At 41.8% G+C, this 27,923-nt stretch overlaps 4 protein-coding genes and 5 non-coding genes across 9 annotated transcripts; 7 read left to right on the forward strand and 2 right to left on the reverse strand.

The window, feature by feature from the left end:
- Nucleotides 1-1,424: 1,424 nt before the first annotated feature.
- Nucleotides 1,425-10,621, forward strand: LCTL (lactase like). The gene is made up of 13 exons (XM_061371088.1): nt 1,425-1,444; nt 2,593-2,803; nt 3,309-3,396; nt 3,634-3,743; nt 3,992-4,120; nt 4,518-4,613; nt 5,635-5,689; nt 5,783-5,944; nt 6,639-6,910; nt 7,246-7,372; nt 7,782-7,981; nt 8,509-8,572; nt 10,460-10,621. The coding sequence occupies exons 1-13, from the start codon at nt 1,425-1,427 to the stop codon at nt 10,573-10,575; spliced, it is 1,650 nt and encodes a 549-aa protein (XP_061227072.1). The 3' UTR covers nt 10,576-10,621.
- Nucleotides 9,494-9,566, reverse strand: TRNAV-CAC (transfer RNA valine (anticodon CAC)). Its single transcript has one exon. It is a non-coding gene; the product is annotated as a tRNA-Val (tRNA).
- A 545-nt stretch (nt 10,622-11,166) lies between the features above and the next one.
- ZWILCH (zwilch kinetochore protein) lies at nt 11,167-19,141 on the reverse strand. Its single transcript, XM_061371163.1, has 15 exons — nt 19,029-19,141; nt 18,429-18,625; nt 18,145-18,224; nt 17,700-17,855; nt 17,361-17,432; nt 16,943-17,036; nt 16,228-16,283; nt 15,245-15,347; nt 14,410-14,489; nt 14,016-14,172; nt 13,219-13,247; nt 12,705-12,841; nt 12,328-12,423; nt 12,121-12,239; nt 11,167-11,638 (listed from the first exon to the last, which is right to left on the reverse strand). Exons 1-15 carry the CDS (start codon nt 19,109-19,111, stop codon nt 11,547-11,549), a joined length of 1,551 nt encoding a protein of 516 aa, XP_061227147.1. The 5' UTR covers nt 19,112-19,141; the 3' UTR covers nt 11,167-11,546.
- Nucleotides 19,142-21,048: 1,907 nt separating this feature from the next.
- RPL4 (ribosomal protein L4) lies at nt 21,049-25,806 on the forward strand. The gene is made up of 10 exons (XM_061371161.1): nt 21,049-21,160; nt 22,024-22,195; nt 22,801-22,907; nt 23,297-23,435; nt 23,970-24,094; nt 24,308-24,437; nt 24,665-24,821; nt 25,114-25,197; nt 25,384-25,504; nt 25,588-25,806. The coding sequence occupies exons 1-10, from the start codon at nt 21,158-21,160 to the stop codon at nt 25,732-25,734; spliced, it is 1,185 nt and encodes a 394-aa protein (XP_061227145.1). The 5' UTR covers nt 21,049-21,157; the 3' UTR covers nt 25,735-25,806.
- LOC133222043 (small nucleolar RNA SNORD16) lies at nt 21,849-21,949 on the forward strand. Its single transcript, XR_009728164.1, has one exon. It is a non-coding gene; the product is annotated as a small nucleolar RNA SNORD16 (small nucleolar RNA).
- Nucleotides 22,653-22,724, forward strand: LOC133222041 (small nucleolar RNA SNORD18). Its single transcript, XR_009728162.1, has one exon. It is a non-coding gene; the product is annotated as a small nucleolar RNA SNORD18 (small nucleolar RNA).
- On the forward strand, nt 23,133-23,233 carry LOC133222044 (small nucleolar RNA SNORD16). The gene has a single exon (XR_009728165.1). It is a non-coding gene; the product is annotated as a small nucleolar RNA SNORD16 (small nucleolar RNA).
- On the forward strand, nt 24,483-24,553 carry LOC133222042 (small nucleolar RNA SNORD18). Its single transcript, XR_009728163.1, has one exon. It is a non-coding gene; the product is annotated as a small nucleolar RNA SNORD18 (small nucleolar RNA).
- Nucleotides 25,807-25,990: 184 nt separating the features above from the next.
- Nucleotides 25,991-27,849, forward strand: SNAPC5 (small nuclear RNA activating complex polypeptide 5). Its single transcript, XM_061371093.1, has 3 exons — nt 25,991-26,150; nt 26,563-26,652; nt 26,825-27,849. The coding sequence occupies exons 1-3, from the start codon at nt 26,061-26,063 to the stop codon at nt 26,930-26,932; spliced, it is 288 nt and encodes a 95-aa protein (XP_061227077.1). The 5' UTR covers nt 25,991-26,060; the 3' UTR covers nt 26,933-27,849.
- The last annotated feature ends 74 nt before the right edge of the window (nt 27,850-27,923 follow it).

Here is a 27,923-nt window from a genome sequence, read left to right on the forward strand (position 1 = left end):
TTTTGTTTTAGCTGTAAGTGAACAAAATGCTGTTTTCAACTAGATGCTTCTCCCAAGTTTCTGTGACAGCTAGATTAATTCCATGCAATTATCCTGTGAAAGTAAATTCATTCTGAATTCCCTGGTACATTTCTGGCAGTTCAGAGGAATCTCCTGGCTGGGACACATCTATTGGGAAGAACACTAGGTAAGCCAGAAATAGGGGGAAAATTCAAACAACTCAATCTATAATCAAGGTAGGAGGTAATGCAGTTACCATAGAACAAGAGTCAAAAGGAAGTTTTACAGCACCAGCTTTAAGCTTAAACTTCTGCCCTATTTGAACCTTTGCACTATTGATGAACCTTTTTGCACCATTCAGGTAGCTGCTTCTTCTACTGTATTCGTATTTTGCATAAAACCAGAGCAATGAAGGGTCCCAAAAAGCAACTATTTATTTGAAGATTAATAGAATATGCAACAATGAACTGTGCATAAAATTAGATTATTTACTTCAATACAGAGTGTTGTAAAATCATGTTTGTTTAAAAATGTATTTCTTGTGCTTGGCAATTGTTAAAGTGCTGAAATTATTTCTATCAGAATTATAGGATGTGGTATTTCAGACCTTTTACCTGCTCTTGGGATGCTCAAGGCTGTTAACTGCTTGTCTCAGTGTACATGTCCAATCCTGTAATCCCAGCTTGCTTTCCAAAGCGCCAGATGTATTTACTTTTTATACAACACTGCAATGCAAAATAAAATTGTTTTTAATTTTTTTTCTACTTTTCCTCACTTTCTAACCCCATCTTCAAATCCACCAACAGAAGCTCAGGAAAGTTAAACATGTCTTTTGAGAAATGTATACACCTGGGGAAAGTGATACAGTCCTACAAAGCCCTTCTACAACTTTATTTAAAATGGATAGAATTGGTCATCCACCCAGTTAAAATTGTAAGTTGATGCTGGAGCTGCATAAAAGGGACATCACCAAGATAAAAGCTGCAATTATTAAAACTGCAACACCTACAAGTGTTAATTTTCCTTTTCAACTTCTACAAGGTTTGTTTCCATTACATATGTAGCTGGCAAGATGCTAGAGGCACAATAACTTTTATTTCTTGCTTCTCACAATCACTTTTTGTGAGTGAGTTTGCAGAGTTTTACTGACACTAGTGGGACAGTGGCATTCAGAACAAAACAGCTTCCAACAAGGAGACTTTAGAATATAGTAGAGATAAGTAATGTTATAGCCAACATACAGAGAATGCTTCTAATAGTTCTAATTTTGCACTTCATTCTTCCCTCATTTCATCACCCTGCCAGAAGCTTAACTGCATCTTCCACTTCACCCAAGCACTGCTTTTGTACCCATTCATCAGAAAAAATAAGCTCTTCCCTTTAGATCACCCTAAGCCTACTTTGTAGGGCAGCAACACTTGACAATGCTCTTCTATTTTACCAGGTGGGAACTGGCAGAGGACACTTGGCAGTGAGGAAATTAAGAGTGATGAATACTTACATTCTGAGACTATGGTATATGCTTGTGTCAATAACATGGCTGGATACAGCTGAGAATTTCCAGTGGACAAAGAATAACTCAGGCTCCTTCTGTTATGGCACTTTTCCTAATGGTACTTCTGAACTATGGTTGGTTGTGGGGTTTATAATGCTCTAGATCGACTTGTGTGTTTGCACAAGGAAACTACTAAAAGGGTTTCTTTGTCCTTCCAGGGAAAGGGCAGAAACATTCAGGTGCTTGCAGAATGCATACTTAAAATCATGAGCATCTAGCTCTGGGGATACAGGGATTCACCTAACTCTGCTCTTCATATAGTCACTTAAACCAGTAAACTCTGAGTAAATGCGAAGAGTAATATTTTATATTCAGATCTCCCTTTCCTGTCTGTGATTAAGATGCACAGAGTGACAAATCACACCTGAGAACTCTTCTTTTTTCACTAATTATCTACAAACAGTGAAGACCTATCAACTAAACACATCCTCTGTTATGCAGCTAACTTAAGAAACTAACATGAGTGAACTAGTTGTATTGCGTTTGTTCCAACCTGTTTAGTATTATCTAATCCACACTTGAGTACTGCTTTATGAAACCTCGTTCTTTTTTCAACATGCATTTACACACACACATTTCATTCAACCAAAACTAAGAAGAAACAGGCACTGATTTGTTTTCACATTTTTAAGTGACTTATAAAATGGATTAATCATGTCCTTTTGTATAAAACTAGGAAAATAATCTAGAATCTTTGTGTTTTATGTAACAACAACTACACTTGCAATCACTATAAAACCCCATGAAAACTAGCAGAAATGTGGGAAACTGATTTTTTCTGACAGCAAGGCATTTCTGCCACACTATCAATGCACTTCCTCAATACTGCAAAATAACAGATTTAAATATGTGAAAGAATTAGATTCCCTTTCCAGTGCATGAGAAAAGGATCCCTTTGGTCTATATCACATTTTCAATCATTTTTTATGCACTGTTAAAGTTTCACATAGAAAACATTGGCCTCTTCACTAGGCACAGAGTCATGTTCAGTACACACACAGCTCTGAAGGTGTCTCACATGAAAATTTAGTATGAAGACCATTGCATGGAGATGTTGAGATCCTGACTCACTTCTTTTTACCTTCAGGGTTTTTATGGGGTGTTGGAAGTTCTGCATACCAGACTGAAGGGGCCTGGGACAAGGATGGGAAAGGACCAAGTATCTGGGATGCTTTTACTCACAAGAAAGGGAAAGTGTTCAGAAATGAAACAGGAGATTCAGCATGTGATGGCTACTACAAAGTTAAGGTACTGCTAAAGAGGAACTGCACCTTTAGAAACATTCTGGAGCCACGTAATGATACTTATTACTGAATTTATTCTTTGTGCTAACTCCAGGACAAGACAGTAAATGAAAGCCTAGATTTGTGGTTTTGTGCCTAAGCTGAAAGGTCTGAAGTCAAGACTTACAGATTTATATTTGTTAAAACATTGTCATTGCAAATTCTGATAATCATGTTGCAGAATACCTCAACTCATTTTTCTGTCCTGATGGTGAAAACATGCTTCCACGGTTGTTAACACAAAACATTACAGGACTTCTTTAGAGTCAAGGAAAAAATAGTTAAAAAGGAAGCACACAAGTAGAAAGAGCCATCATCTCAAAGCAAATGTAGAAAATAATTGATAGAATCCTCTTTTTTTGGGCAACTCCTCCAGATTTTCTGCATCCAGTACTATTTAAGACAAATGAGTAACTGTAGAGTCACCCTGCTTAGACATGAGGTATGTTAATTGGGTTTTCTTTTCACAGGATGACATTCAGTTATTAAAGGAGTTGAAAGTGAATCACTATCTCTTCTCTATCTCATGGCCTCGGATTATAGCCACTGGAATTAAAAGTAAGCAAAACATTTCCACCACGTTATCAGCATTAGTGGACATTCCATAGTTGTTTAACACTGCCTTTAAGCAGATTTCTATTTCTTTGTCTGCAGAATAGAATTTAACAATTACCCATCTGTTAAAGCACACCCATGACTGCAACGTAAAATGCCTCTGTTAAAATGTTCAGGTTTCTATTCTTCCAGCTACTTGAAAACTAATCCAGGTAATTCCTTGTCCATGTGTTTCATCAGCAGAGCAAGTGAATGAGAAGGGAATACAGTTCTACAATGATACAATTAATAGTATTCTGGAAAACAACATTATCCCTATTGTGAGCCCCTACCACTGGGATCTTCCACAGGTTAGACAATGTTTAAGTAAGTGAAATGCTAATATAAATGTTTCTGATAGGAAATTTATATGTAGTTAGAAAAATGACTAAAGATGGTTGCATGCTTATGTATGCTTAGAATTATTTTCTATTAATCTGCATTTTATATACACTGAAGATCAAAAAATCTGAGCTACTGAAATATAAGTAAGTCTTTTTTAACAGGCAGGTGAAACTCTAAGTAGCATTATTGATTCTTGACATTCTTCTTTACAAAGGTTCTCCACAAAAGGTACAGTGGCTGGCAAAATATAAGCATGAAAAATTATTTCAATGATTATGCAAATCTGTGTTTTGAGAAGTTCGGTGATCGTGTGAAACACTGGATTACTTTTAGTGACCCCTGGGTAAGTTATCAATGCTTTCCTTCCAACCACTCCCATTACACAGTCCTGTTCCCAAAATTCTGTGGAAATGACACTACAGGAAAGTAGATTAAAAATGGGAGAAGGGAGCCACTTTGCCCCAAAATCTCAGTGGCCAGATTCTGCACAAGGACAAAGTTTTAAGATATGAAATTACAGTCACCAACACATCGTTTTCAATAAACCACAGTATATTATCAACTAAGCAGTGGGGTTGTACATTGAAGTCAAGGGGAGGTGAAAGAAAAAGCGAACTGGAAAGGATAGAGAAACAGCCCATGCAGGAGAGCAGAGGATTCGAGTCCATAGCACAGCAGCAAAATCTTTAGCTCTGCTGCTCAGAGACTAACTCACTCTAAATACTCTTATGTATTTGCAGGCAGTTACTGTAAAGGGTTATGACACAGGAGAACATGCACCAGGACTGAAGCTTGGTGGATGCGGCACATACAAAGCAGCACACCATCTAATTAAAGTAAAATTAAAATCATGCTTTAAATTCTGTGTGAATTAAGAGATTTAACAGATTGTTTTTTGATTCTGCTCTTTAAATGGAAATACACTTTTGCACTGATGTAAGTTCCAACTAATACATTTGTGGGAACTGTAAGCTGTCCTGTTTCCACTATGTGGATAATTAAAGAAGAACTGCTGATAGTGCACCTGGGTCTTGAGCAAGCCAGGGAGTGTTTGTGTGCATGGGTGCAAGGTCAGGCTGGGAAAGAGCCTGAGGAGTGATTGTTTATAGAATGGAATTTACAGCGGCTGAAGACAGTCACTGTGATTGATGCGGTGTTGTTTGGCTTCATAGCTCAGACCCATATCTATATGCCATAGCAAATAAAGAACTGGACTGGAATTAGCTGTGGAAGCAGTGTGTGTGTGTGTGTGCGTGCGCGCGCGTTTAGCCTCTTTCTTTATAGACAACACAATTTCCAACTAGTCCATTGAAATTATCACCTGATTTAAACCACCAGCACTGAGGTGTCACATGATGTACTAGGAGCTTGATGTGACACTTGCAACAACTTACATTTTCTTTATAATTTAAATATCTCTTTTACAGTACGTTTCAAACTGGGTGAGTAACAAAAGACCCAGGTTACTCCAGAACCAAGGAGTAAAAATCTTGACCAACAGCTTTGAACTTGAATTCTGAAATGAACTTGACTTTTGCAAACAACTTGAGTAAGATTAGCCCTCCTGAAAATGAACTTTGACTTGCCTGAATAAATTAGGCAAAGACATCCAAAGATGGGACGATGGACATACACTACACTGCATTTTTATTACCTTCATAGGGACCTCCTGGGATTTAGGGAAGAAATCATGCACAAATGCTTTTTTTGACATTTTATATGAAATGAAAGCTCCCACTACATACATAAATTATGTGATATTTTAAACACACAGTGCAAAACCTGCTCTTGATCTTTCAATAGTGACTATGGCATAAGATTAAAATGTGCACATGATCTATATTTTTTAACTTCCAGGCTCATGCAAAGGTATGGCACTCCTACAATGACACATGGCGTAGCAAACAGCAAGGTAATAAAGATTCATTCTGTGATTATGCTTCTATTTATATTAGTGGATTAAAGATTATGCATAAACTGCAGAATTGTTGCTTTGTGGTTTAAGGTATGGTTGGGATTTCCCTAACGAGTGGCTGGGGTGAACCTATTGATCCACACAGCCAAACAGACAAAGCTGCTGCTGAAAGATACATACAGTTCCATTTGGGATGGTTTGCAAATCCGATTTACAAAGGAGACTATCCAGAAGTTATGAAGAATTACGTAGGTAAGTCCCAGTAACCAACTACAACATGAAGAAATTCTGCATTTACAGCATATTACAATGACCAACGTGTAGTTTAGTCCAGTATGAGGACACAGGAGAGGTAAGGCTAAGCAACAACCAGCCCACAGGCTAAACACAGCTCCTCAGCAGTCTAGGGGACACACTAGAAGTTGAGCAGCTCTTGAGCCCAACAGTTGCTTATCTCAGTGCTCCAAACTGGAAAGGAAGCAAATACTTCACTTTTCAAGTCACAGCCCATTTTAGTGCACTGACTGAGATAAGGAGCTGTTAAATATCTTTCTTTAACCTAAAAACAAAGAATCAGCAGTTTTCCATCACTACAGCTCACATTTCTATAGGGTTCCATTACCTTTGTTACACAGGATGGAGAAAGTAGGCAACATAGACAGCAGCAAAGCACTTCTTGTGATGTTTCCTTTCCAAGCATTCTGTTGACATTTATCAATGCTCTTTGGAAAAAAAACCTAATCACTTTAATTCACTTTCTTCTTCATGTATGGTACCCAACTTACTTCTCCAAAGCAACAGTGTGAAAGATTATTTCATCTTAAAAAAGCAATCAAACTAAACTGCCCTCTACTAACACCAAGTTCAGGAAAGCCGCATTTATTGTTGGTGAGATAAAGAAACCAAATCTGTGCTTCTCAGGTGTTTCCTATAATTACTTTAATAGGCAAGAAAAGTTCCCAGCAGGGCCTGGGGACCTCAAGACTACCAACCTTCTCAGCACAAGAGAAAACCTACATTAAAGGCACATCGGATTTCCTGGGAATAGGCCATTTTACTACTCGTTACGTTCTACAGAACTTTCCTTCTGTACAAGTGCCCAGTTACCACACTGACTATGATCTGACTGAACTGGTGGACCCAAAATGGCCAGCTCCAGGACCTAAATGGTTATATTTTGTGCCCTGGGGATTCAGAAGATTACTCAACTTCATTAAGGTGATTATAGAGTAAATCTTTAAAAGGAGGTGAACAAAATGCCTGGTTACATGCAGGAACTACACTTACACTGTTTTAGATTGTCAACTTTTTCACCTCCATGTGTCTGGTCATACTGGGAAGTTTCTTTGCCACCTTGATTTCAGTTCAGAAAACTACAGAATTGAGTAACTTCAAAATAAAAACACAGCTAACTTAAATTCCTACTTACACATTTACTTACCTTTAGGATGAAAATTCGAGTAAAATGCATAAAAAGTGATTTTCTAAGTCTTGTGTTCTGTATAGGATGATTTTGTTTATATGAACCAGCCTAAAACCATCTTTGTTTGCAGACACAGTACGGGAACCCTCTCATTTATGTGATAGAGAACGGAGTTTCAGATAAGATACAGTGTACTCAGCTATGTGATGAATGGAGGATAGAGTATCTGAAAGGATATATTAATGAAATACTCAAAGGTAACTTTAAAAACATCTTTTTAGCGTGTGAGCTTTTGAGTGTTTTCATCTTCTGATTATTTTTTACATCATAGAGAAATAAATACAGATCTAAGTGGACAAAGTAGACTAATAAATTTCCACAGAAATTAAAACCCAGCCAAATGTAGTGATGCTGATAAATATAATAGCCTACATGAGATTTAATACTGTAATAGATCATCAGTTTCCACTTTTAGAAAGGAGAAATTGCATCTACGAGCTTTGGTACCTCTAAGCTAAAGGAAGCATTTTCAAACAATCTAAACTACTTCACATTAACCATTTTCCTGTCCTCCTCCCCAGCTCCTTCTGGTATAAAACAAACCACCTACAGAACCAGATTTTAAGGATGACAAATTTAACAGAATCATTTCTATTCTGTTTACAGCTCTGAATGATGGTGTTAATGTCAAAGGCTACACTGCCTGGTCACTGCTGGATAAGTTTGAATGGAACAAAGGCTTCTCTGAGAGATTTGGATTTTATTGCATTGATTTCACAAAGAAGAACAAACCACGATACCCAAAAGCATCCGTTGACTATTATAAAAAGATTATCAGTGCGAATGGATTCCCAAACCCAAGACAGGTGATGTCAATTACTAGTTTTATTCTTGTCTCTTTCTCTTTGATATATGGGCAAATATCACCTAGAATTTTAGGAAACAACTTGCACAAATACAGTGCTTGAAACAACACTTCGGTTCTGTAAATTAGGGATGTGTTAAATACACAGACATCCAGAGACAAAGTGGAAACAGCCTCAAATACTGTTTCTAAAGCACTTCACAAACTCTAATGGGACTTACTGATGTGCTTTGAGATTTGTAATTATGTTACTATCAGATTTCTAGGCAGAGAATTACACATGTGCTGCCTTATCAGAATATGGAATATAATATGCACTTTAAAAACTTCTATTAAAGAATTAACTATAAAAATACATTGCAATAAAAATCACAAAGATAAACATAAACCTTCAGAAAATCCTGTGTTGACAGAATAAAATAGGTTTGAGGCAGTTGTAATGGGCAAATGCTCAGGGACAGAGAAGAAGCTGCTAAGAATGAAATAATCTTGCAGTCTAATCAAACTGCCACATGTCAACCTTCTCAGGTGGACAACTGGTATGGGGAAGCCATGGACTCCTGCTCCACCACACACCAGAGCCTCGCTACAGGTAATTGTACCTTCTGTTCTGTTTTAGAAGAGCATATCATATGATTTTCTAATTTTAGATTTCTCAGTAGAGTAACAGAATGTTTCTGTTATCAGACCCTAAAAGATATTTTCTCCCTGAAAGCACAACAGCTTTCAAATAAAATAAGCTTCTCAAGAAACATCTGCCTTTACTCTCTCACCATAGCTAAGTGGATCAACTTCAGATGTTAATAGAACACACAAATGAAGGAGTTACTATTTAAAATTAAGGCTGGGGATGACAGTATTCTCATTAAGATACTAAAAGTGCCAAATGCTCTTTCAAACAAACGAAACCCAGACAAATCAAGACAACCTTGCAGACAGAAAAATCTCTGAATCATAGAATCCACCAGTTTGGAAAAAGTCTTTAAGATCATCAAGTCCAACCATTACCCTAGGACTGCCAAGATCACCACTAAATCCTGTCACTACGGCCCTCATCTACATGTTTCATGAACGTTTCCAGGTATGGTGATTGGGCAGGCTGTTCTAATACCTGATCCCCCTCCTGGGCAAAAAAATTCTTCCTAATATTTCCTCTAGTCCTATCACTTGTTACTTAGGAGAAAAGACTCCCACTACATCCTCCTTTCAGGTATTTGTAGAGTGATAAGACCCCAAGTCTTCTCCAGACTAACCCCCCCAGTTCCTTCAGCTGTTCATCAGACTTATGCTCCAGACCTTTTACCACCTCTGTTGCCCTCACTTCCCTACTCCTGCTGCCAGACTATTTCTCATACAAGCCCGGGTGCTGTTGGCCTTTGTGGCTGCCTGGTCACATGGTGGCTTACGTTCAGCTCCATCAGGAGCCCCTGGTCACTTTCCACTGAGCAGCTTCTCCAGCCACTCTTCCCCCCGCCAGAAGCACTGCATGGGCAAAATAAGAGTATTGGAGGGCTGTTTCTGCCCGGTTTCGAACCGGGGACCTTTCGCGTGTGAGGCGAACGTGATAACCACTACACTACAGAAACCCACCACATTTGATTACTACATAAAACGGAACTATAAACAATGGGCTCAGGATTTGCCTAAAGTAGCGTCAAGCCACATTTCTGCTCTTTCATACTCCTGGTAACAAAGCTGACACCACTACAAGTTCCAGCAGCTGCTGAAGAATACCTACTGCAGCAGACATTCATTGCAGTTCCCACAGTGCTAATGCATCTCAGTCAAGACCTTCCCAGAGTAATTCAGGACCTTTCACAGTTCCTGAACTAGAATTAGTCTAGCACAGTGGGTTTCTCAAACTTTTAGGAAAGACTAAATAAGTACTATAAAGTCTCAGAAGGAGCATGAGATAAATTCCACATGCTAGAAAAGGTCAAAGCAATCACCCTGACTATATCCTACTTGGTCTCAGCTGCTGAGTTACACATTCTGTGTGAATTAACTGCTTAGTGACCTCCTGGAGGCTTATTTGTGGAGTAAAATACTACCAAGTAAAACCTGTTTGATTTTTTCAAAGAAAAAAAATCATGAAAAGGCTGAAGTACTTCCTGAGGATTTCTCTTTGACAACTTTTCTTCTACCTTTCCCTTGGTGTGGGGAGAACAAAAATCAAAGTTACAGTAGAATACTGCTAATGCACTGAAGCTAACTCATGGTAAGCACAGTATCTGCAGCCCTTTGAGTACTGCCATGACTTCAGAAATTAACTTTGAAATAAAAAGAGGGAAAACTATCATGGATTTGCTCCAGCTTTTGCAGACTTATGGAATTTTTTGCTTTGTTTTCTGTTTTTGTCAAAGTTAACATTTAACAAAGCAATTTTAACAATAAATGTTAAAAAAACCCTTGATTTGTTAACTGTATTAGTATACTCCAGTAGATTAAATGTCTTATATATTATTCATTCAAATTTTAGATTCCCTGATTGCTCAGATGGAAATGGCAACAGAGATTGTTCTTCCCACAGTTTTCACACTCTGCATACTCATCAGTATTGTCCTACTAATATTCTACCTTCGAAATCACAATTAAAGTTGCGTGCTTACACACACCTTCATTTTGCCTAATAAATAAGTGCAACTGGCTATTATACTGGTTAAAGTTTACCTCTTTTTCTACCACTGCAGAATGGAACATTAGGAAAGGGATAAGAGATAAAATTTACTGAGGATAAACCAGAAATTATAGAGATTTATAGATTTTAAGAATCATGAATATTGGGGACTCCTTACTCCTATTTGTCAATAATTTTTTTTGTGCAACACTTGTCTCTTATTATTTAATCAGCATATACTATACTACGTAATTGTTTCAAGTTACACTACCAAAATATCAAACTATCGACATAACACATGCAACTGTAATCCCAACATACTTCAATGCTTATGCCCAACCAACTATACTGAAGAAAACATGCAAAAGTATGCAAGAAAACAGTTAAAATAATTCTAGTTCATATTGAGGGGAAAAAATAATCTGGAGAGAGAAGTAACTCCAAGAATACTCCAATGTATAAATACAGGGACAAAGGAAACCTAACTGTCAGAAGTCCACACTGCCCTGAACAGCCTTCCAGATATACCTGGAGGATGAAATGTCACTTGACACCAGGAAAATGTGACAGTATTCCTTGTTCTGTTGGCTTAATTCACCCTTTGAACATTATCTGACTACATTCTTAAATAAAAATAAGATTTGAAACCCCAAAATGCAACACTTTATTGAATGCTTGTAAATAAGTGAACAAAAATATCCACTATATTTTCAAAATAATTATCCCGTACAGTCATTATTGCACAACATTTATAACAAACTGGATGCAGACAGAGGAATTATGGCCATGTATGTCAGTCACACTTGAAGCACACTAAAGAAATAACTCAGGAAGATGTATTGTTCTTCAAATCACAGAGTATTTCTAAATGTAGTGTTGGGACACAGATAATACTGAGCTTTCCCCTTTACTATACCTTTCAAGAGCTTGCCTGCAGAGAAACACGCATTTATCTGAAATGCACCTGACTGCACTTGACCAGTGTAATAAAATACATTCTGTCTTGGGTGCTTGCGTTAACTGTGGAATCGGATAAGAGACCTGCATAAATGAAAGAATAAAAATGGGATTAGCCACTGTCCTTGGAAAGAGAAACTGTAGAGACTGGGTCATGCAGCAGCTTCAGGAACTAGTTTCAATACTTTCACTGAAAGAATCACTCACTTCCTGACAAAAACTGACAGGAAAGCTTTACCAAAACATTACCCTGTAGCAAACCTCACCCCAAAAGGCAAACTATTTCTGTACCAGTCTACATGCTTAATTCTTCCCCATTCTCATGCTTCTGTCATTTTAATTCTAAAAACATAACACCGCAAAGGTGAGAGGCAGAAAAGTCACTGCTTTCTGAAACTCTTATGTTCTATAAATATCGTTTCAGCCTTTCAATAAAAGACAAAACATCATTTTTCTTTAGCTGACAAGCTTCAGAAAAATCTCAGACCCACTGAACCCAGTATAAAAAACAAATTTGATTCAAGTGTCTACTTTTATTATTTCATTTTGCCACAAACACTCCTTACTTGCAATATTTGACGTCGTATGTTCAACTGGAGGATTAGTACTAACTTGCCATGTTGTTTTAACTTCCTTCGGTCCGTGCCCGCTACTTATATCCACCTTCCACACATCTAGGGGACTGCTGAGAGAATACCAAAACCAGTGCAAATTCAGTCAGGTATTCAGTCACATCTCAATTTTAATGCTGCAAACATTGAAGGTTCTCTTACTCTTGATAGAACTTCTTGACAAGAACCGAGCTGATGGGCAGTTGAAACACATGCTTCTCATCTAGAGGGTTCTCTCTATAATATTTTATGCAGATTCTACAATAGAGAACAACTGGTTACTTTGGAGGAATGCTTGTGAGCCACTGAATAAACCTTGTATAACATGAACTATACTTTCAGATCTTATTATTTCCTTTCATTTCCAATTTTAGTCACAAAGCAAAACTTAGCAGGAAGATCCAGCTGCTCTTTCTGCAGTCTCATTATCATCAACATTAAGGAGGGCTGCTTTTTAAAGAGAGTGTCTTTACAACTGCTGAAAATAATCTATTTCTTAATTATCATTTCAAGAGCAAGAAGCAAAATGAAATAATTACTGTGTCAAAGGGAAGAGGTTCTCGTGTTTTAACTGAAGCAAGACTGTACAGCTGACCATTATTTCCAACATATGGTGAAGCTTTTGAACACGATGAACTTGTTCTTGTAAATCCACTGATGTGGAAATGAAGTAATCCTGGAACAGCAAAAAAGCTTTTGCTCTTAACTGGACACTCAATGTCTACAAGCACACAACACAGCCTCAGGATACTAAAATCATTTTCCTGCTTCTTTTGAGATGGAAAAATTTTAAGAACAGCCCAGCAGACTCAGAACTATGTTCCATGCTATCCATGTATGAGCAGAAGGTCTCTGTCCCGCCTGACAGCCACCTATATCAGATACCTAGGAAACCATATATGAATAACAAAACAACATTGACATTTCTGCAGTACATTGTCCTGTCTTCATTATTTGCAATTCAGTTTCTCAGCTTACAGGAATGATTGCATCCCCTCATCAGCTAAGCGTACTCTACACCGCTTTCAGAGCTAAAAAAAAAAATAATCTTACCAAGTATGTCAGTGTTGCAAGTTCCTGGCCTGTGAAATAAGCAGGGGAAAGAAAAAAAACAGAATTAAAACTTACTACATAGTGTCAGATGAAATAGAAATACCATTCAGGTAATCAAACAGGGAATTTTACCAAAGAAGAGTCACTAGGACTGCAACATTATTTATTGACATGATTACTCATTAAAGACAAGGAAAAAAACCTGTAAAGTGGCAAGGTAGGGGTGTTCTTTTACTTACAACCAATACTGCACAGTGAAGAAACCACATATTTCAAGATAACCCCTCTTCTTGGGACACACAGGTTTACAGATAGTGAAAACACAAAAGCAAGTGAAACAAAGAACGAAAAGAGGATGACAAGGCAAAAAAAAGTGAAGTGATAGGAAAAGAAAACGATTAATAACAATGTTAAAACACAAACTCCTCCTACAAATTCAGAAAAGCACCCCTGTCCTGGGTTCAGCAACTGCACCAGCTGCTAGGAAGAAGAAACATAACTTACAGCTGAATCCAGGCCAACCCCAAACCAAATTATAATACTGAAATACTCAGATCTCAATTTGAGAAAGCAGCACACAATTATACAGGTTATAGTTATTTTAAAACAAACTATTATTCTTTTTTAATTTTGCAGCCATATACAACTGCAAAGTACAATGACTAAAGGAAGCTGGAAACAGCCTTTCAGCAGATGGGAGCAGAAGCAAGATCAAGGTTACCCAAACCGTCATTATTTCCTGCACAGAATACCTCTCCTCTTGAATTTCTAACCATGTTAACAGCTACCAGGCTTACCTATGAAAAAATGGGCATAATCCTTCTTCATCTTATCCAAACCGATCTCCAAGAGCATTTGAATTGGAGTGATGCCAGTGAGAGAAACAGCCTCCATCTTTCCATGATAAGACTGTTGAATCAATTTGCTCAGCAAACTGCTACTCCCTTGATGAATCTGAAAATTAGAAAGGTTTTCTTGTGATGTAACTGTGTACAAGACAACATAATCATTAGTCAGAAGTATACCACCATGGACACAGAGGCAACCTGCAACACCTCAAAGTAATTTGAAACCAATACAACACAAATGAGGGGCAGTTAAGTGACAAGACCCATATTGTACTTCAACTCAAAACGTTAACATTTACTGTAAAATACAAGTACAAACTTATTGTGAAATACAAATACATACCCAGGGCTGTATCTTGCCACGTTCCAGGGATTCCAAGATCAGTGTGAAACACACTATCAACTCCTGATAGGAACTGACACCTTGAAGAAAAAAAGGGTTCAGTATTTTATCAATCCATAGAATTTCTTTTAAAAGGGTTACTCTAAAGAAACAGTACCAAAAGAGACCACTGAACTGCGTATGACTGCTGGAGAACAGCACACAGCAGAGGCAGATTGTCATAGAACACATTTTAGCTACATTCTCTCTATAGACATTGAAAATCAACACACTTCTATAAACTTAACCGAACAGTTGCTGCACTCAAAGGGAATGAATGCGATTTAAAAGACACATAAATCAATTCCTTGAATAGAAAGGAGTTATTATAATCTCTGGAACAGCTTAAAAGTTACTTCTGTTAAGTGATCTGAAAAAATAGTAATAATAGAAAAATATTTTATTGAGTGGTGTTACAAGAATGATATTTATATGCAGCTTTATCAACGTAAAAGATGTCCTTCAGGTCTAGAAAGACAATTTCTATAGCTTTCTGCTTTAAAGCACACGAGCGTTACTAATTGCTTTCTACCTTTTACAAATAAAAGGAAATACAATACCTGCTGCTAGGCATTGGTCTACCTTTTTATGTTGCAAGAAAGTAAATCCACTCACATGCCTAAAATTGGCTCTTTGAGGAAAAGACAAAACTGTTGATAATTTTCTGAAAAGCTCAGTCCTTAAAACTGAGAGAAATTCATATTCATTTCACTGAGAAAGCAACACAGAATAGCAGACACAGAGAACAGAAGAATCAATGGAAACCAGATGAGGCAAAACCCCACAATACACTTACATTTCATTTTGCACCATAACTGTTCAGCAAAATCCAGGTCTCTTCGCTCACTGAAGATTGATTTTATTGAACTGTCCACTGCCTCTGCGTCACATTGGATTTTCTGGAAAAGTTAGTTTGTCGTAAGTAAGACAGGATGTCTAAGTTTCAAAGGCCTTCGGAATTTAACTTCTCTCCAGAGATCAAAATTGGATGCATCGTATTTTTCTCCTTTTCCAAGGAAACTATCACCTAGAAACTACTCTGCATAGTAGTTTGGAAGCATATTTTTGTTTAAAACTGAGACTAATTCCATCCAGAATTATCACGTTGGATAATTGGTACCTTTGGATCAGGAAGTGAAGCCTACCATCAGAAAGGCTTTGGATCACAGCCAAGTAAAGCTCAACCAAACTGTCTAATAAAAACCTCTCAAGATGATCCTTTTCTCCTTACAATGACATGATGCATAGAGCATTGGTAAATAGCAACAATAGAGCCTAGCAAGCACTAGATCAGAACAACTATGCTACACTGAACTTACATGATTAAATAACTGTATGTACAACCAGCAGTGCCCCCGGAGACCAAAACGAATACATAAATAGGTTCTCCGAATAAAAAACTCTTCCTGTCATCCCCATCCCAATTATTTCTGGTTTAGCCAATACAAAATACATTCGATTTTTAGCTTATCAGTGATACTTAAGTTCCCTTTCAATAGGGAAAAGACCCAAATCTTTCCTTGTAGATTGAAAAGGAATCTGAATCGGAATTTCTCCATTGCTTTAGAGTATCATAAACCTCTAGATAAATAGGACAGATACCCCACTGATACCATTAAATTGGCTCAAATGCATTACATCAGTCAAGAAAAGCAAATTAATGATAGAACATAAATACTATATATTATAGAAGATATTACACAAGTCAAAATTTGCAGTAACTACAGTTGTTATAAGGGTACCAAACTGACAATGTAATCAGTAGGAAATCAGATATACCTCCATTCCAACTCTGTTTCCAGACACACAACATCCATCCAGCTCCCTCTTTAAATCTAGTAGAGGAAAAAAATAAATTTCACCACTATGGAAGAAAAAAAAATATCATCTAACCAATCATCTTAATCCCCAGAAACATCATCCCAAACAAATACCCTGACCAAATGGCTAACAGACCAAATGTATCCATTTAGAAACTGGTTTTACTGGGCAAGGACATAGTCTGAAGATAGAATTTCTTAGTATTTATTACAAGCTCTGCATTCTCCCCATATACCTTTACTACATGCTATTATCTGAGTATTACCTTGTGAAGTGCCAGTGTGGAAGCAGTAAGGAGCAGCAGGTGGTCTGTTAAGTGTCTGGCTTTTTTCTACATGATTTCTCAGTTTTCATCTGGTTTATGTTTTGTCCAAGCTTAATCTACATACCAAAAACTTTACACTTGCATTTGAAAAGCTTCTGTATCCCTGCATCTGATTCCCTTGTTAGATTTGGTTTCTAGTATCTTAAACTACTGACAAGACACGCAGCCTTCACCACAGTTTTCAGAAGGAATCAGTCATTTTGGATGCTTTAAGACATCATCAAAATAGTTTTCCACCACCAAATGGACATTTAGCATATGTAGAAGCTCATGTGGAATTTCCTTTTGCTTCCGTGAAATGTGCCATCCCTCCCCTCCCCATCTCCCCATGTAACAAGCAGCAATTACCAGCCAGAAATGCCTGGACTAGATCAACAGCAGATTCAGGCTCTAATGGCTCAGGCCACTTGGTCACACCTGTCTTCAAACCTTCAGCCAAAGCCTAAAGGCAGCATGAACATTGAAACAACACAAATCAGTTCTTGTGTGAGGTTCTGCACATCATACTTCAAAAAGTACTTAAGGTCCCCAAGAATCACACATCTTTCTCTGTATAGCCAACCATGAACTCAGAAACTTGTTGAATTTCCTGGCTTGGGTGTTCATGAGTCCTCTTTGTATTCAAGGTTCCCAAAACTGAGCTTGAAGTTTATTCGAAAATAAAAGTTGCCTTTGAAATATCTGGTGAAGTATTAAATAAATTATTAACACATAAAAATCACCATTCTGTGTAAACCTAAAACTCAAACTTCTCACTTATACTCACAAGGAGAAACTGCAGTTCTCTGTATAGCTGATGCACAGGACTTCTGGGGTCCCCAAGCTCCAGGGCAATATTCTGAAAGTTCCAGGAAGTTTATGTCAGTGTCAAGCCTTAGAAAGCAACTGTCCTAAAACTGTCATTAGTGAAATGCATTCCAGCACCACTGGCAATTTAGACTCTAAACACTTGTTGCTTAGGTAGTCACTTTAGACTCTAAACACTATGTTGCTTAGGTAGTCGCACAAGTATCAAGAGTTAAGCTTATTTTCTATCCTTTACATGGCTTATGTCATGAGTAGTGTAAAGAGCTTGGGTTTGCTTGCTTCTTCCTTCTTGACTTACCAGTGTGGCAGCTGAAGTTAGTGGGGGTGTCTCCAGAATCTTATTAACAGTATTCCATGTAACATCAACACAGATATTGACTTCAGATTCTACAATTGTGTCCTCCAGTGCAGCAGCTCTGAGAAGTTCATACTGAGCAAATCCTTTTGTTGTCACCTAGGATGAACAGGTTTAAAAATCAAAAAAACTGCAACAATGGTTGGTTTGTATGCATGCAAAAATCACTTTAAAAGCATTTCACACACGCACAGAAAGGGCTAATATCAGAAAAATTCATTACAACACATAAAGCTCAAATGTTACTTCAGGAGAGACTTATATTATGGACTCATACTAAGGTGAGTTTCTAAGTAGAATCTATAAAGCTTCCCAAAACCAGCATCATAAATCCAAAACCAGAGTTTTAAAACTTAGACTGGAAACTTGACAGACCGTAAAAACTTACAACAGATGAACGATGCATTATTTTATGTTGCATTTTGAGCTCTTCCAGGTTTGCAAAACAGGTTTTATCGGCTGTAGGACCTAGGAAAAAAAAAAAAAAAAAGCAAACATTTGGCACAATTCAAATTTGCAACTTCTTTTTCCTTCCCCCACCCACCCTCCCTGACTTCTAAAGCAAGGCAGTACCAAGCCAACACCCCACAACAGACAACTGTGGCATTGCTACATTGATATCCCCACATTTTTAAGCCTTCCATATTTCATTATGTGTCATTATAACCTTACCATCACATGAAACCATATGCAAATTGATCCCCATGATTTTGCTTCCAGCTTTGAGAGGCTCAGCTCCAAGCCAACAGGTATGTTCAGGATCAGAACCATCACACCTTATCCAGAGGGGAGGAAGCACAACCACTTCACCTAGCTTCAAGTGGGTCATGTGTGGATTTTGAGCCATGGTAAACAAGGAAATCAACTGTCTGAAAATACAAATGGGGAAAAAACATAAGATGCCAGCAAATACAGATAAATCCAACCCTATGTAAAACTGAACCAGTGTTTCTCATGCTTTGTTAGCAGACATTAAATCATTCTGCAAAAAGAATGCAGTCTCATAATTCTCTTATTACAGCTCTCTTTGCTCTCCTACCCCCAGCCAGTCTCACTAACTTCCCAGGACAGCTCGCAAGTGCTCTCCCAACACCTGGAGTTCAGCTACTTTGTGGGAATACTATTAGCCAGGAGAGGCCATTTTACAACATGAAAAGTAGTCATATCTCCTCACTCAACTAATGCGTAGTTTAACTTGGGGGATTCAAAATAATACAGGATCTGAACATTGGGAAGAGAGACAAAAAAAATACGACATCCGATGACACTTACTTTGCTCTTCTGACAGAAAGAGGCACTGGTCCAGAATTCTCCTTTGGTAAAAGCACAGAGGCATCTGCTTTTGATTCTTCCATGGAGTCACTGTCTTCATTGGGTCTCTTTAACAGAAATAATTAGATATGTAAAAAAATGGAAGGTGTGTGAAAATACTTGATGGGACTCCAGAAGTGTGGATTAATCAACAACTAGCACATATACTTACTGCTTTCTGCAAAACATAAATCATAGTGTTTCCATGCCAAAATCTTTCAACGGGACTTTTGCAACTATCACCAATCAAACAGATCTCTACATCACTCTGAAAAAGAAAGCAGTTAAATTTTTTTAATACACTACATGTAAATGCTGCATTCCAGCACATTTTTCATACCAGAAACAGCAAAGTTAACTAATTCGACAAACTGTTTTCCAACCCTATTACAACTATTCACTTATCTGAGGCTGTCTGACTTCAGGAAAACACAGTTACTGCCTGCAGCTCTGGGAATGCAACAATTTTTTGCTCACCAATGTGTAAAATTTAATCCCTAGCAGGTTGATTCTATGAAAAGCTGAAGCTTGATTTGATGAACAAAACTTCAGATACCTGATAATATGAGGGATCCTTGTCGCAACTGCAGTTACATCTTGAGATGCAGAACACTCGTTTAAAGTGACATTAAATACCAATCACTTCTCTTAATGTCTCGTGAGAGCTCTAAACGATGTCTGGAGACATTAAATAGCTCAAGAATGAAGGAATATCAATCTGTCTTTGGGCTTTTCCATACGCAGAGAAGTATTGTTTGATTCTTTGTAACTAGTTTGGTTTTCATATTACTGTATACTTCTACAGCACCCGATTGATTTTCAAACTATTACCAAGCTCATATAAATTCCAAGATTTATACAACTAAATAGCACTGATGCTCTCCAGCCGTTCCTATGTTCCAAAAGCTATTAGAAGCATTTGCCATTTTCATACAGATAGCCCATTCCCTCTAAAAGTACTTAAATAAAAAGCACACCATCAGAAGCTGCAAGTTTGAGACATGAAAACACCACCCGAGGGCAGCCACTGCAGCAGCAGCTGTTTCCTCCCCACACAGCCCCACTGCGCACCTTCTGCACTCCACTGGGCCGCCAACCAGTGACACTCTCACTTGACCCGCACAGCCATTTTTAACGACTTAACTCCTATCAAGTACCGAGCAGCAGGTGGAACGCCGGAATGAGAACGGCAGAGAGGGGTGGCGGTGACCCGGAAGGGCGGCACCGAGACCCGCGTCTCTTCGCCCTGAGACAGGCGGATTTAGCCCGAAAATAGAGATGGATTTAAGAGGTGTCGCTGAGGTAAATTTTCGTTTTTACGCCATATTCTCACACATACCTCAGCCGCTAATCAATGGCTGAGCATTTTAAACAGACACAGTCAGTTTATGCTACTGTATTTTCATATATATGTTTACCTCAAAGAGAAATGGATGCTCAGGGATACTTTCCCTTCCTTCTTCATATATTCTGAAAGAAAATGTTAAAAGTACGTTAACACTTAATGTATATACATCTTTTTTCCTCAGCGTTCCTCATCAAACAGTAAACTGCATAAAAACAACACGGTCCTACAGAGCCCCTGCAGCCTCTCACACAAAACCCACTCGCTACCCCCACCTCAGCCACCCCCTCCCCTGCAAGCAGAGATGGCTGTTTTCGGCAGACTCACCGGAGCAGGCAGTGATACAGTCCGACAGCATCCTGACGCCGCTGCCCCACCGTCATGACTGCTGCCCGCCACAACCGAACTGCGCGCCTCGCCCGCCCCCCCGGCACTACATTTCTTTGAGGCAGGGTGACTCGTCACGCCGGATCCTTCCGCCAGAAAAGAATCCCTCTGTTTGAGAGGCGACTGAGAGCGACAGAGGCCTCCGGAGTGACAGAGCTCGGCATCGCATGTCGTGACATAGCCGAAGGGACTCAGGTAGAGGTTAAAGTAAGGGGCGGACTGGCGGAACGGCGGATGACAGTGGGGATAGGGTGCGGAAGAACATCGCTCATACTGAAGGGAGAGTAAAGTGCACTTCCTTTTCCGGTTGGGGCCTCGGCGAGACGGGCGGGAGCAAGATACGCTCCGCGCCGGCACCATGGTGAGGCGCAGGCCGAGGCAGCCAAGCGCGGTCGGGGCTGTCACTGAGGCGGGCGGTGGGTTCAGGCTGGTGGAAGCAGGCTGGTGGGAGCCAGGCCCGGCGAGCAGAGCTGTGCCGGGCCGTGCTGCGGGCAGCCTTAGGGCTGGAGGCGTGGGCCGGCCTGCCGGCCGCCATTTTGGAGCCGTCATCCGTCGGCTTTCCGCGTGGAGCCCGTGTGGGGAGGCCCGGCCGGGTGAAGGGGGCTCGGGGTGGGCGGCAGAGGGGATCGTGGCCGAAGGTTTGGCTTGGTCCGCTAAAACTCACACTTTCACGGTCCGTGTGGGGATGGGGCCTGTGTCGCCGCCTACCAGGGCTTTTCCTCACTTATCTCTCTGAAGGAGAACGAAGCCACACGGCAGTTTTGGCACCCACATGGAGTCAAAAGAGTAGTTTTTATAAGTATCTTTTGTTTCTACCTTTTTTGTTACTCCAAAACAGAACCATTTGGGTTGGAAGAGACCTTAAAGTTACCTAGTTCTAACCCCCTGCCACAGGCAGGGATTACCGAAGGTTACAAAATTGTTACCCAAAGATCCAGTTACAGATCAGTGGCACCCCAATGACTTGGAGATCTGTTGAACTTAAAACCTCAGGTATAGTTTTCTCGCTGTGTATTGTGCTGAGGAGTACTATGTTATGTGAAAATTATTGCTATGATGATGTAATTTGCGTCTTATCCAGTGCTCAGTGACAGTTGCCTGCTGTCAGCATGCTGGCACTGCTGAGCTGAAGACCCCTTCATTCTGAGCAATAGTGGATGGATGGGAATAGTGAATGCAAGAAACTTTACTTGTGCTTAATTGTGCATCCTTTTCCTTTCGCAGGCTTGTGCTCGCCCACTGATTACTGTGTACTCTGAGAAGGGGGAAGCACTGAGCAAGAATGTCACCCTGCCCGCTGTGTTCAAGGCTCCCATCCGCCCCGACGTTGTGAACTTCGTTCACACCAACCTGCGCAAGAACAACCGGCAGCCCTATGCTGTCAGTGAGCTTGCAGGTATGAATGGATGGGAACACTGGTGGTAGGCCTTGCCTGTGGTGTAGGTGGGCTAAAACTGAAACAGATCCAGAATGGAAATGACAAGTGCTGTCAGTGGGATTCTGTATAGGAGGTGCGATGAAAACCCATGTTTAATAATCCCTGCTCTGTGTTGAGACTTGCCTGAGGCATTTGTCAAGAAGAAACCTGTGCAGATGGCGTTTGTTAGAGTTGCTTCAGCAGCTTGTGGGTGCAGACACCCTCTGCTTCCCAAGAAATCTGTACTAGGAACATGCACTTATTGATGACAGTATTTCACATAAACATTTTAGCCTGCTAGGAACAGCAGTGCCCATTCCGATCTCCAACCCGAGGGCCAGGCTTAGAGATTAATATGTTAATGTACTTGATTATAATAAGCAGGTCTTTAACATGGTAAGAATTAATTACCCTGCTCTGATCAGGATTTGTTTTGCTGAAATGATGAGATTCCACTTCATTGGTCCGTGTTTCTGAAACACATGATAACAGTGGAAGTTCTGATGGCTGCTCCTGAATTCAGCTTGTCTGTGTTTGGGAAAACTCTGTTGTTACTATTCTAAATGAACATCTTTCTATTCCAGGTCATCAGACCAGTGCCGAATCCTGGGGCACTGGGAGAGCTGTTGCTCGTATTCCTCGAGTACGAGGGGGTGGAACTCACCGCTCTGGCCAGGGTGCCTTTGGAAACGTATCCTTTCATAGCTGTGTCCATCAAGCAGAACAATTAAGTATCTAAATAAAACAGAACCTTCTGCTTGAGGCAGTGGTAATCTACAGTGCATGACCAGGTTTAAGAAACCTGTGATGTGATTAGAACCTTCTGTATGCAGATCCGGCCTGGCTTTAATGAGCAGCAGCCCCCATTGATCCCCACTGCAGAAGGGGATGTTGTGCATCACATGGTGCCCTATCCTGCCATGATGTCGTAATTTGCGTCCTACTCTGTGCTGGGTGGCAGTTGCCTGCTGCCAAGTGTCCTGGTGCAGGTGGGTGACGAACACTTAACGCTGAGCAAGGATTCAAGTGCCACACTAGAGAGAAGCTTCATCAAGGTGATTCTTAACAGTCCATGCCTAGATGTGTCGTGGAGGCCGCATGTTTGCACCTACCAAGACTTGGCGGCGCTGGCACCGGAGGGTGAACACAACTCAAAAGCGTTATGCCATCTGCTCTGCCCTGGCAGCATCTGCTCTTCCAGCTCTCGTTATGTCCAAAGGTGGGAATACTGTCTCTGGAAAGGCTTTACCTTGCCTGAGCAGCAGCAGTGACTATGTGATTACTCAAAATGTTTCTCCTGCGTAACTAAATTTGCTTCTAAAGGGCTGAGAGACTGCCCCGTGTTCAGAGCGGAGTGGTTTGGTTAGATACAACGTGGGAGGACACTTTGCAGTTGTGCAGTGTTGGAAGTTAGAGCATGGGAAGGTGCTTTTCTTTGTGTTGCTGACACAAGTCTCTTGTGTTTATAAAAACTGCATTGGGACTCACATGGTAGTTCGGTTTGATTACTGCTCATGGAAGCCAAAGATTTGCTTAGTAGTTACTAAGGTACAGCAAGTTCTGCCCAAGGCAGGCATGTGAGACCCCACTGAGACTTCACTGCTGTAGTTACTGTGCCTGAGTATCAGATCATGAATTTAATTTCCACTTCTGATCATTTTGTACCATTTCTGCGCACACAAACCAATAACATGGAGAAACACTTGTGGCCAGGGTCAGTGGGTAACTCCCTGTCTTGTAAAACCCTCACTAGGCCATCGGATTGAGGAGATTCCAGAACTTCCTCTGGTTGTTGAAGATAAAGTTGAGAGTTACAAGAAAACCAAGGAAGCTGTTCTCCTTCTTAAGAAGCTTAAAGCTTGGAATGACATCAAAAAGGTGAGTTTATAAGGTGGTGTTTTGGAGGGAGACCCAGGTGATTAGACCCTGCAGTAGGAATCCATTCTCATCTCTGAAGAATGATGAACTCCTCACTGGTCCGTGTTGCAGATCCACAGTGATGATTGTGAAGTTCTGACTGAAGCCATTTGATTGTGCCTGACTGGTGGGGTTGAGACTCCATGGAATACTCACCTTGTTGCTTTTCCATAGGTTTATGCCTCCCAGCGGATGCGGGCCGGGAAGGGTAAGATGAGGAACCGCCGTCGCATCCAGCGCAGGGGACCCTGCATCATCTACAACGAGGACAATGGGATCATCAGAGCTTTCCGGAATATCCCAGGTAACTTTTAACTTCGGATGTGCCGACTCTTTGTTGGGAGACTGCCTGGAATGATGAGATTCCACTTCACTGGTCCGTGTTTCTGAAACACATGATTTTGTGGAAGTTCTGACTTGCTGAAGAAGCCTCTCTCTGTTTCTGTGGACTTCCCTGTCTGTTAAGAGTGTAGTCCTCCATCCCTTGATTTTAATCAAGCTGACGGGATCAGTTTGCCTGTTTTCCTGTAGGAATCACTCTCCTTGACGTGAACAAGCTGAACCTGCTCAGACTCGCTCCCGGGGGCCACGTTGGGCGTTTCTGCATTTGGACAGAAAGCGCATTCCGCAAGCTGGATGATCTGTACGGCACCTGGCGCAAAGCTGCCACGCTCAAGAGCGACTACAAGTGAGTGTGGACGGGACGGGATGGGAGAGTTCCAGATCCAGATGAGCTCTTAGGCAGAAGCTCTTCCCTGTGAGGGTGCTGAGGCGCTGGCACAGGGTGCCCAGAGAAGCTGTGGCTGCCCCATCCCTGGCAGTGCTCAAGGCCAGGTTGGACACGGGCTTGGAGCAAGCTGCTCTAGTGGAAGGTGTCCCTGCCCATGACAGGGGGCTGGAACTGGATGAGCTTTAAGGTCCCTTCCAACACAAACCAGTCTGGGATTCTGTGACTGATAGGATCAATGTTTGTTTCACAGCCTGCCCATGCACAAGATGACCAACACAGACATTGGAAGAATCATGAGAAGCCAGGAAATTCAGAAGGCCCTGCGTGCTCCAAAGTAAGGGATTTATCTATGAATGGGCAATTTCCCCAATTGCCTGAATCCCTCAGGTGGGAGGGCTGGGTTTATGTTACATTTTGGGTACAAATACAAGGAATTACAGTTCCTCAAACCTCAGTGAAACCTGAGCGGAATGTGGTTGTGGCCTTAGCTGGTGCTACATTATGGATGTGTTCTCCGCAGGAAGAAGATTCGCCGCAGGGTCCTGAAGAAGAACCCATTGAAGAATCTGAGAATCATGATCAAGTTGAACCCGTACGCCAAGACAATGCGGCGCAACACCATCCTGCGCCACGCACAGAACGTGAGTGCGCCGGGGCCGGGTGCAGCGGGGTCGGTACCTCGGGGATGCATCTTCATCATCTTGGTTTGTCTTTCTTTTTGCAGCATAAACTTAAGGAGGAGAAGAAAGCCAAGGCCAAGCTGGCAGCCAAGGGTCCGGCAGAGCCTGCAGCCAAGGCCCCTGCAGCCAAGACCCCCGCAGCCAAGGCCCCCGCAGCCAAGGCTCCTGCAAAGGCCAAGGCTGAAGCATGAGGAGGGCGGCTTCCCGCGGGAGCGTGCCCGGCTGTGTCCGGGATCACCGGCAATAAATCCTCTTGGAGCAGAGCGCTGGTGTCGTGTTCGGAGGGGATAGGATGGGGGGGGGGGGGATGTTGTCTTTCCCTACCGCCGCTGGAGCCGGGGTTTGTCCGTTTGCCGTTTTAATCGTGGGGCTGTGACCGGAAACGGCCGCACGGTGGCAGCCGCTGCCGGGAAACGTGCGAAGGGCGGTGTGGCTGCGCCTCCTCCGGCGCGCTAGGGGGCGCTGCGGCGTGGCGCGGTGACGTGGGCGGGGCGGGCTGTGTGGCGCGCGGCGGAAGATGCTGAGCCGGCTGCAGGAGCTGCGCAGGGAGGAGGAGACGCTGCTGCGCGTAAAGGCGGCGCTGCGCGAGCAGCTCACGCGGCTCAGGGTGCGCGGGGAAGGGGGAGCGGGACTGGGCCCGGGTGCGGCGGGGAGGGGGAGGACCCCGCGGCCCCGACACTGAGGGCGGCCGGGCCCGGCCCGGGGCGTGTCCGAGCTGCCGGAGGTCACGTGATCGGTGTGTGTGAGTACAGACACCGGGAGCGCGGGCAGAGCGGAGACCCGCGTTACACGGAGCTGAGGCAGGAGCTCTCCCCTGTGAGGGTGCTGAGGCGCTGGCACAGGGTGCCCAGAGAAGCTGTGGCTGCCCCATCCCTGGCAGTGCTCAAGGGCAGGTTGGACACAGGGGCTTGGAGCAAGCTGCTCTGCAACTGGATGAGCTTTAAGGCCCCTTCCAACACAAACACTCTGTGGTGTTACTGAGTCATTGCCGCAGAGGTGTCTGTGTTCCCGTGCTGCAGGTGGAGGAGCTGGCCCTGCAGTCCATGATCAGGTCCAGAGAGGAGAACGGGACCATCCCTTCCTCCACAGCAGCAGAGGAGGTTCAGAAGGTGAGGAAAGGCTTTGCAGGGGCAGAACAGGGGGGAGTTCCAGGGGTGGCACCGGGGTGACAGCGGTGCCTGTGTGAGCAGTTGGGGGGGCTGCGGTTCAGGTTCTTCTTGTTGACCTCGTTCACATGGCTTAGTGATTCTAGAACTGATTGTGACACTCTCACCATGACAGACTCTTGGGCAGATGGACAACGAGGCTGCCATCAACCAAACCGAGTTACACTTAAGTCTTCAAGATCATCGAGAGGAGGAAGAGGAGGAGGAGGAATCTGATTCTTGAGGGAAGAAAACCTGAGATGGTTTTCATACAGACTCAGGAGTTTCTGCCTCATTCACACTCACCATTTTGTCCTGTGCATGGATATGAACTGCAGGACACGAGGGCTGGTGCAGTTACACTTGAACATGTGAGTGTCATGTCACAGACATCAAATCAATGAACACTTGCTGTACAGACATGTAGCATAACCCCTTCCATATTTAAAACCTAATGTAGCTTACTGCATCCCTGGCTGGGGCTTGGAAAAGTCATTGAGTCACACTAATTTAACATGTATTGTGACCAGCAAGAGTTTGTCCTTATTTCCTGATGCTCAGAAATGAAACCAGGCCACAGAGGCTGGTGCTGACCCAGTGATTGTGTTGTGACCTCATCTGCCTCAGCTGGGAACTGGGAGGTGGGAAAAGCCATGTCCAGACCTCGCTCCAGGCTCTTGGCTTCCATGTTCTCACCCTCAGACACGTTCTGAGAACAGGGTTTATTCCTTCCCCTTTCTGTACCTCCTGGTGCTCTGCTGTATTGTCAGCTTGGACCAACACAGTGAAGTGTTTCCTACTTTGTGCTCTCTCAAACTAGCAGCCAAGAGCCTTGTATTCATCCACAAGCCGTACGTGCTGCTTGTAATAAGGAGCTAGTGCTTTTTGAGCACTGTTACTTTTTCCCTTAGCAACTTGTAAATAATACAGTTCCACCTTCTGCTTTCACGTGATCTTCAAGGAGGAGGCTGAGAACTTAGTTATAAAATGGGAAGTGAGTGCCCTCTCATTTGTTTAATGGCACAAAAAGCACTGTAACTGCTGCTCTTGGACAGACAAGATGCTTTTCCTCCTCATTTTATCCATTCTCTTTTAAAACACAGAAATCCAAACTCTGTTAAACTGGTTAAAAACAAACAATAAAAGTAATATCCTTACTCAGCCACTCTGGCAGCTGTCATTGTCACCAGCTGGTTGTGACTGCCCAAGGGGCTGTTGCTGGCTCTGCTATCACT

Source organism: Neopsephotus bourkii, unplaced genomic scaffold (assembly GCF_033783945.1).
Source record: "Neopsephotus bourkii isolate Nb327-2 ecotype Australia unplaced genomic scaffold, CSIRO-AGI_Nbou_v1 NB_1572, whole genome shotgun sequence".
Taxonomy (NCBI): domain Eukaryota; kingdom Metazoa; phylum Chordata; class Aves; order Psittaciformes; family Psittacidae; genus Neopsephotus; species Neopsephotus bourkii.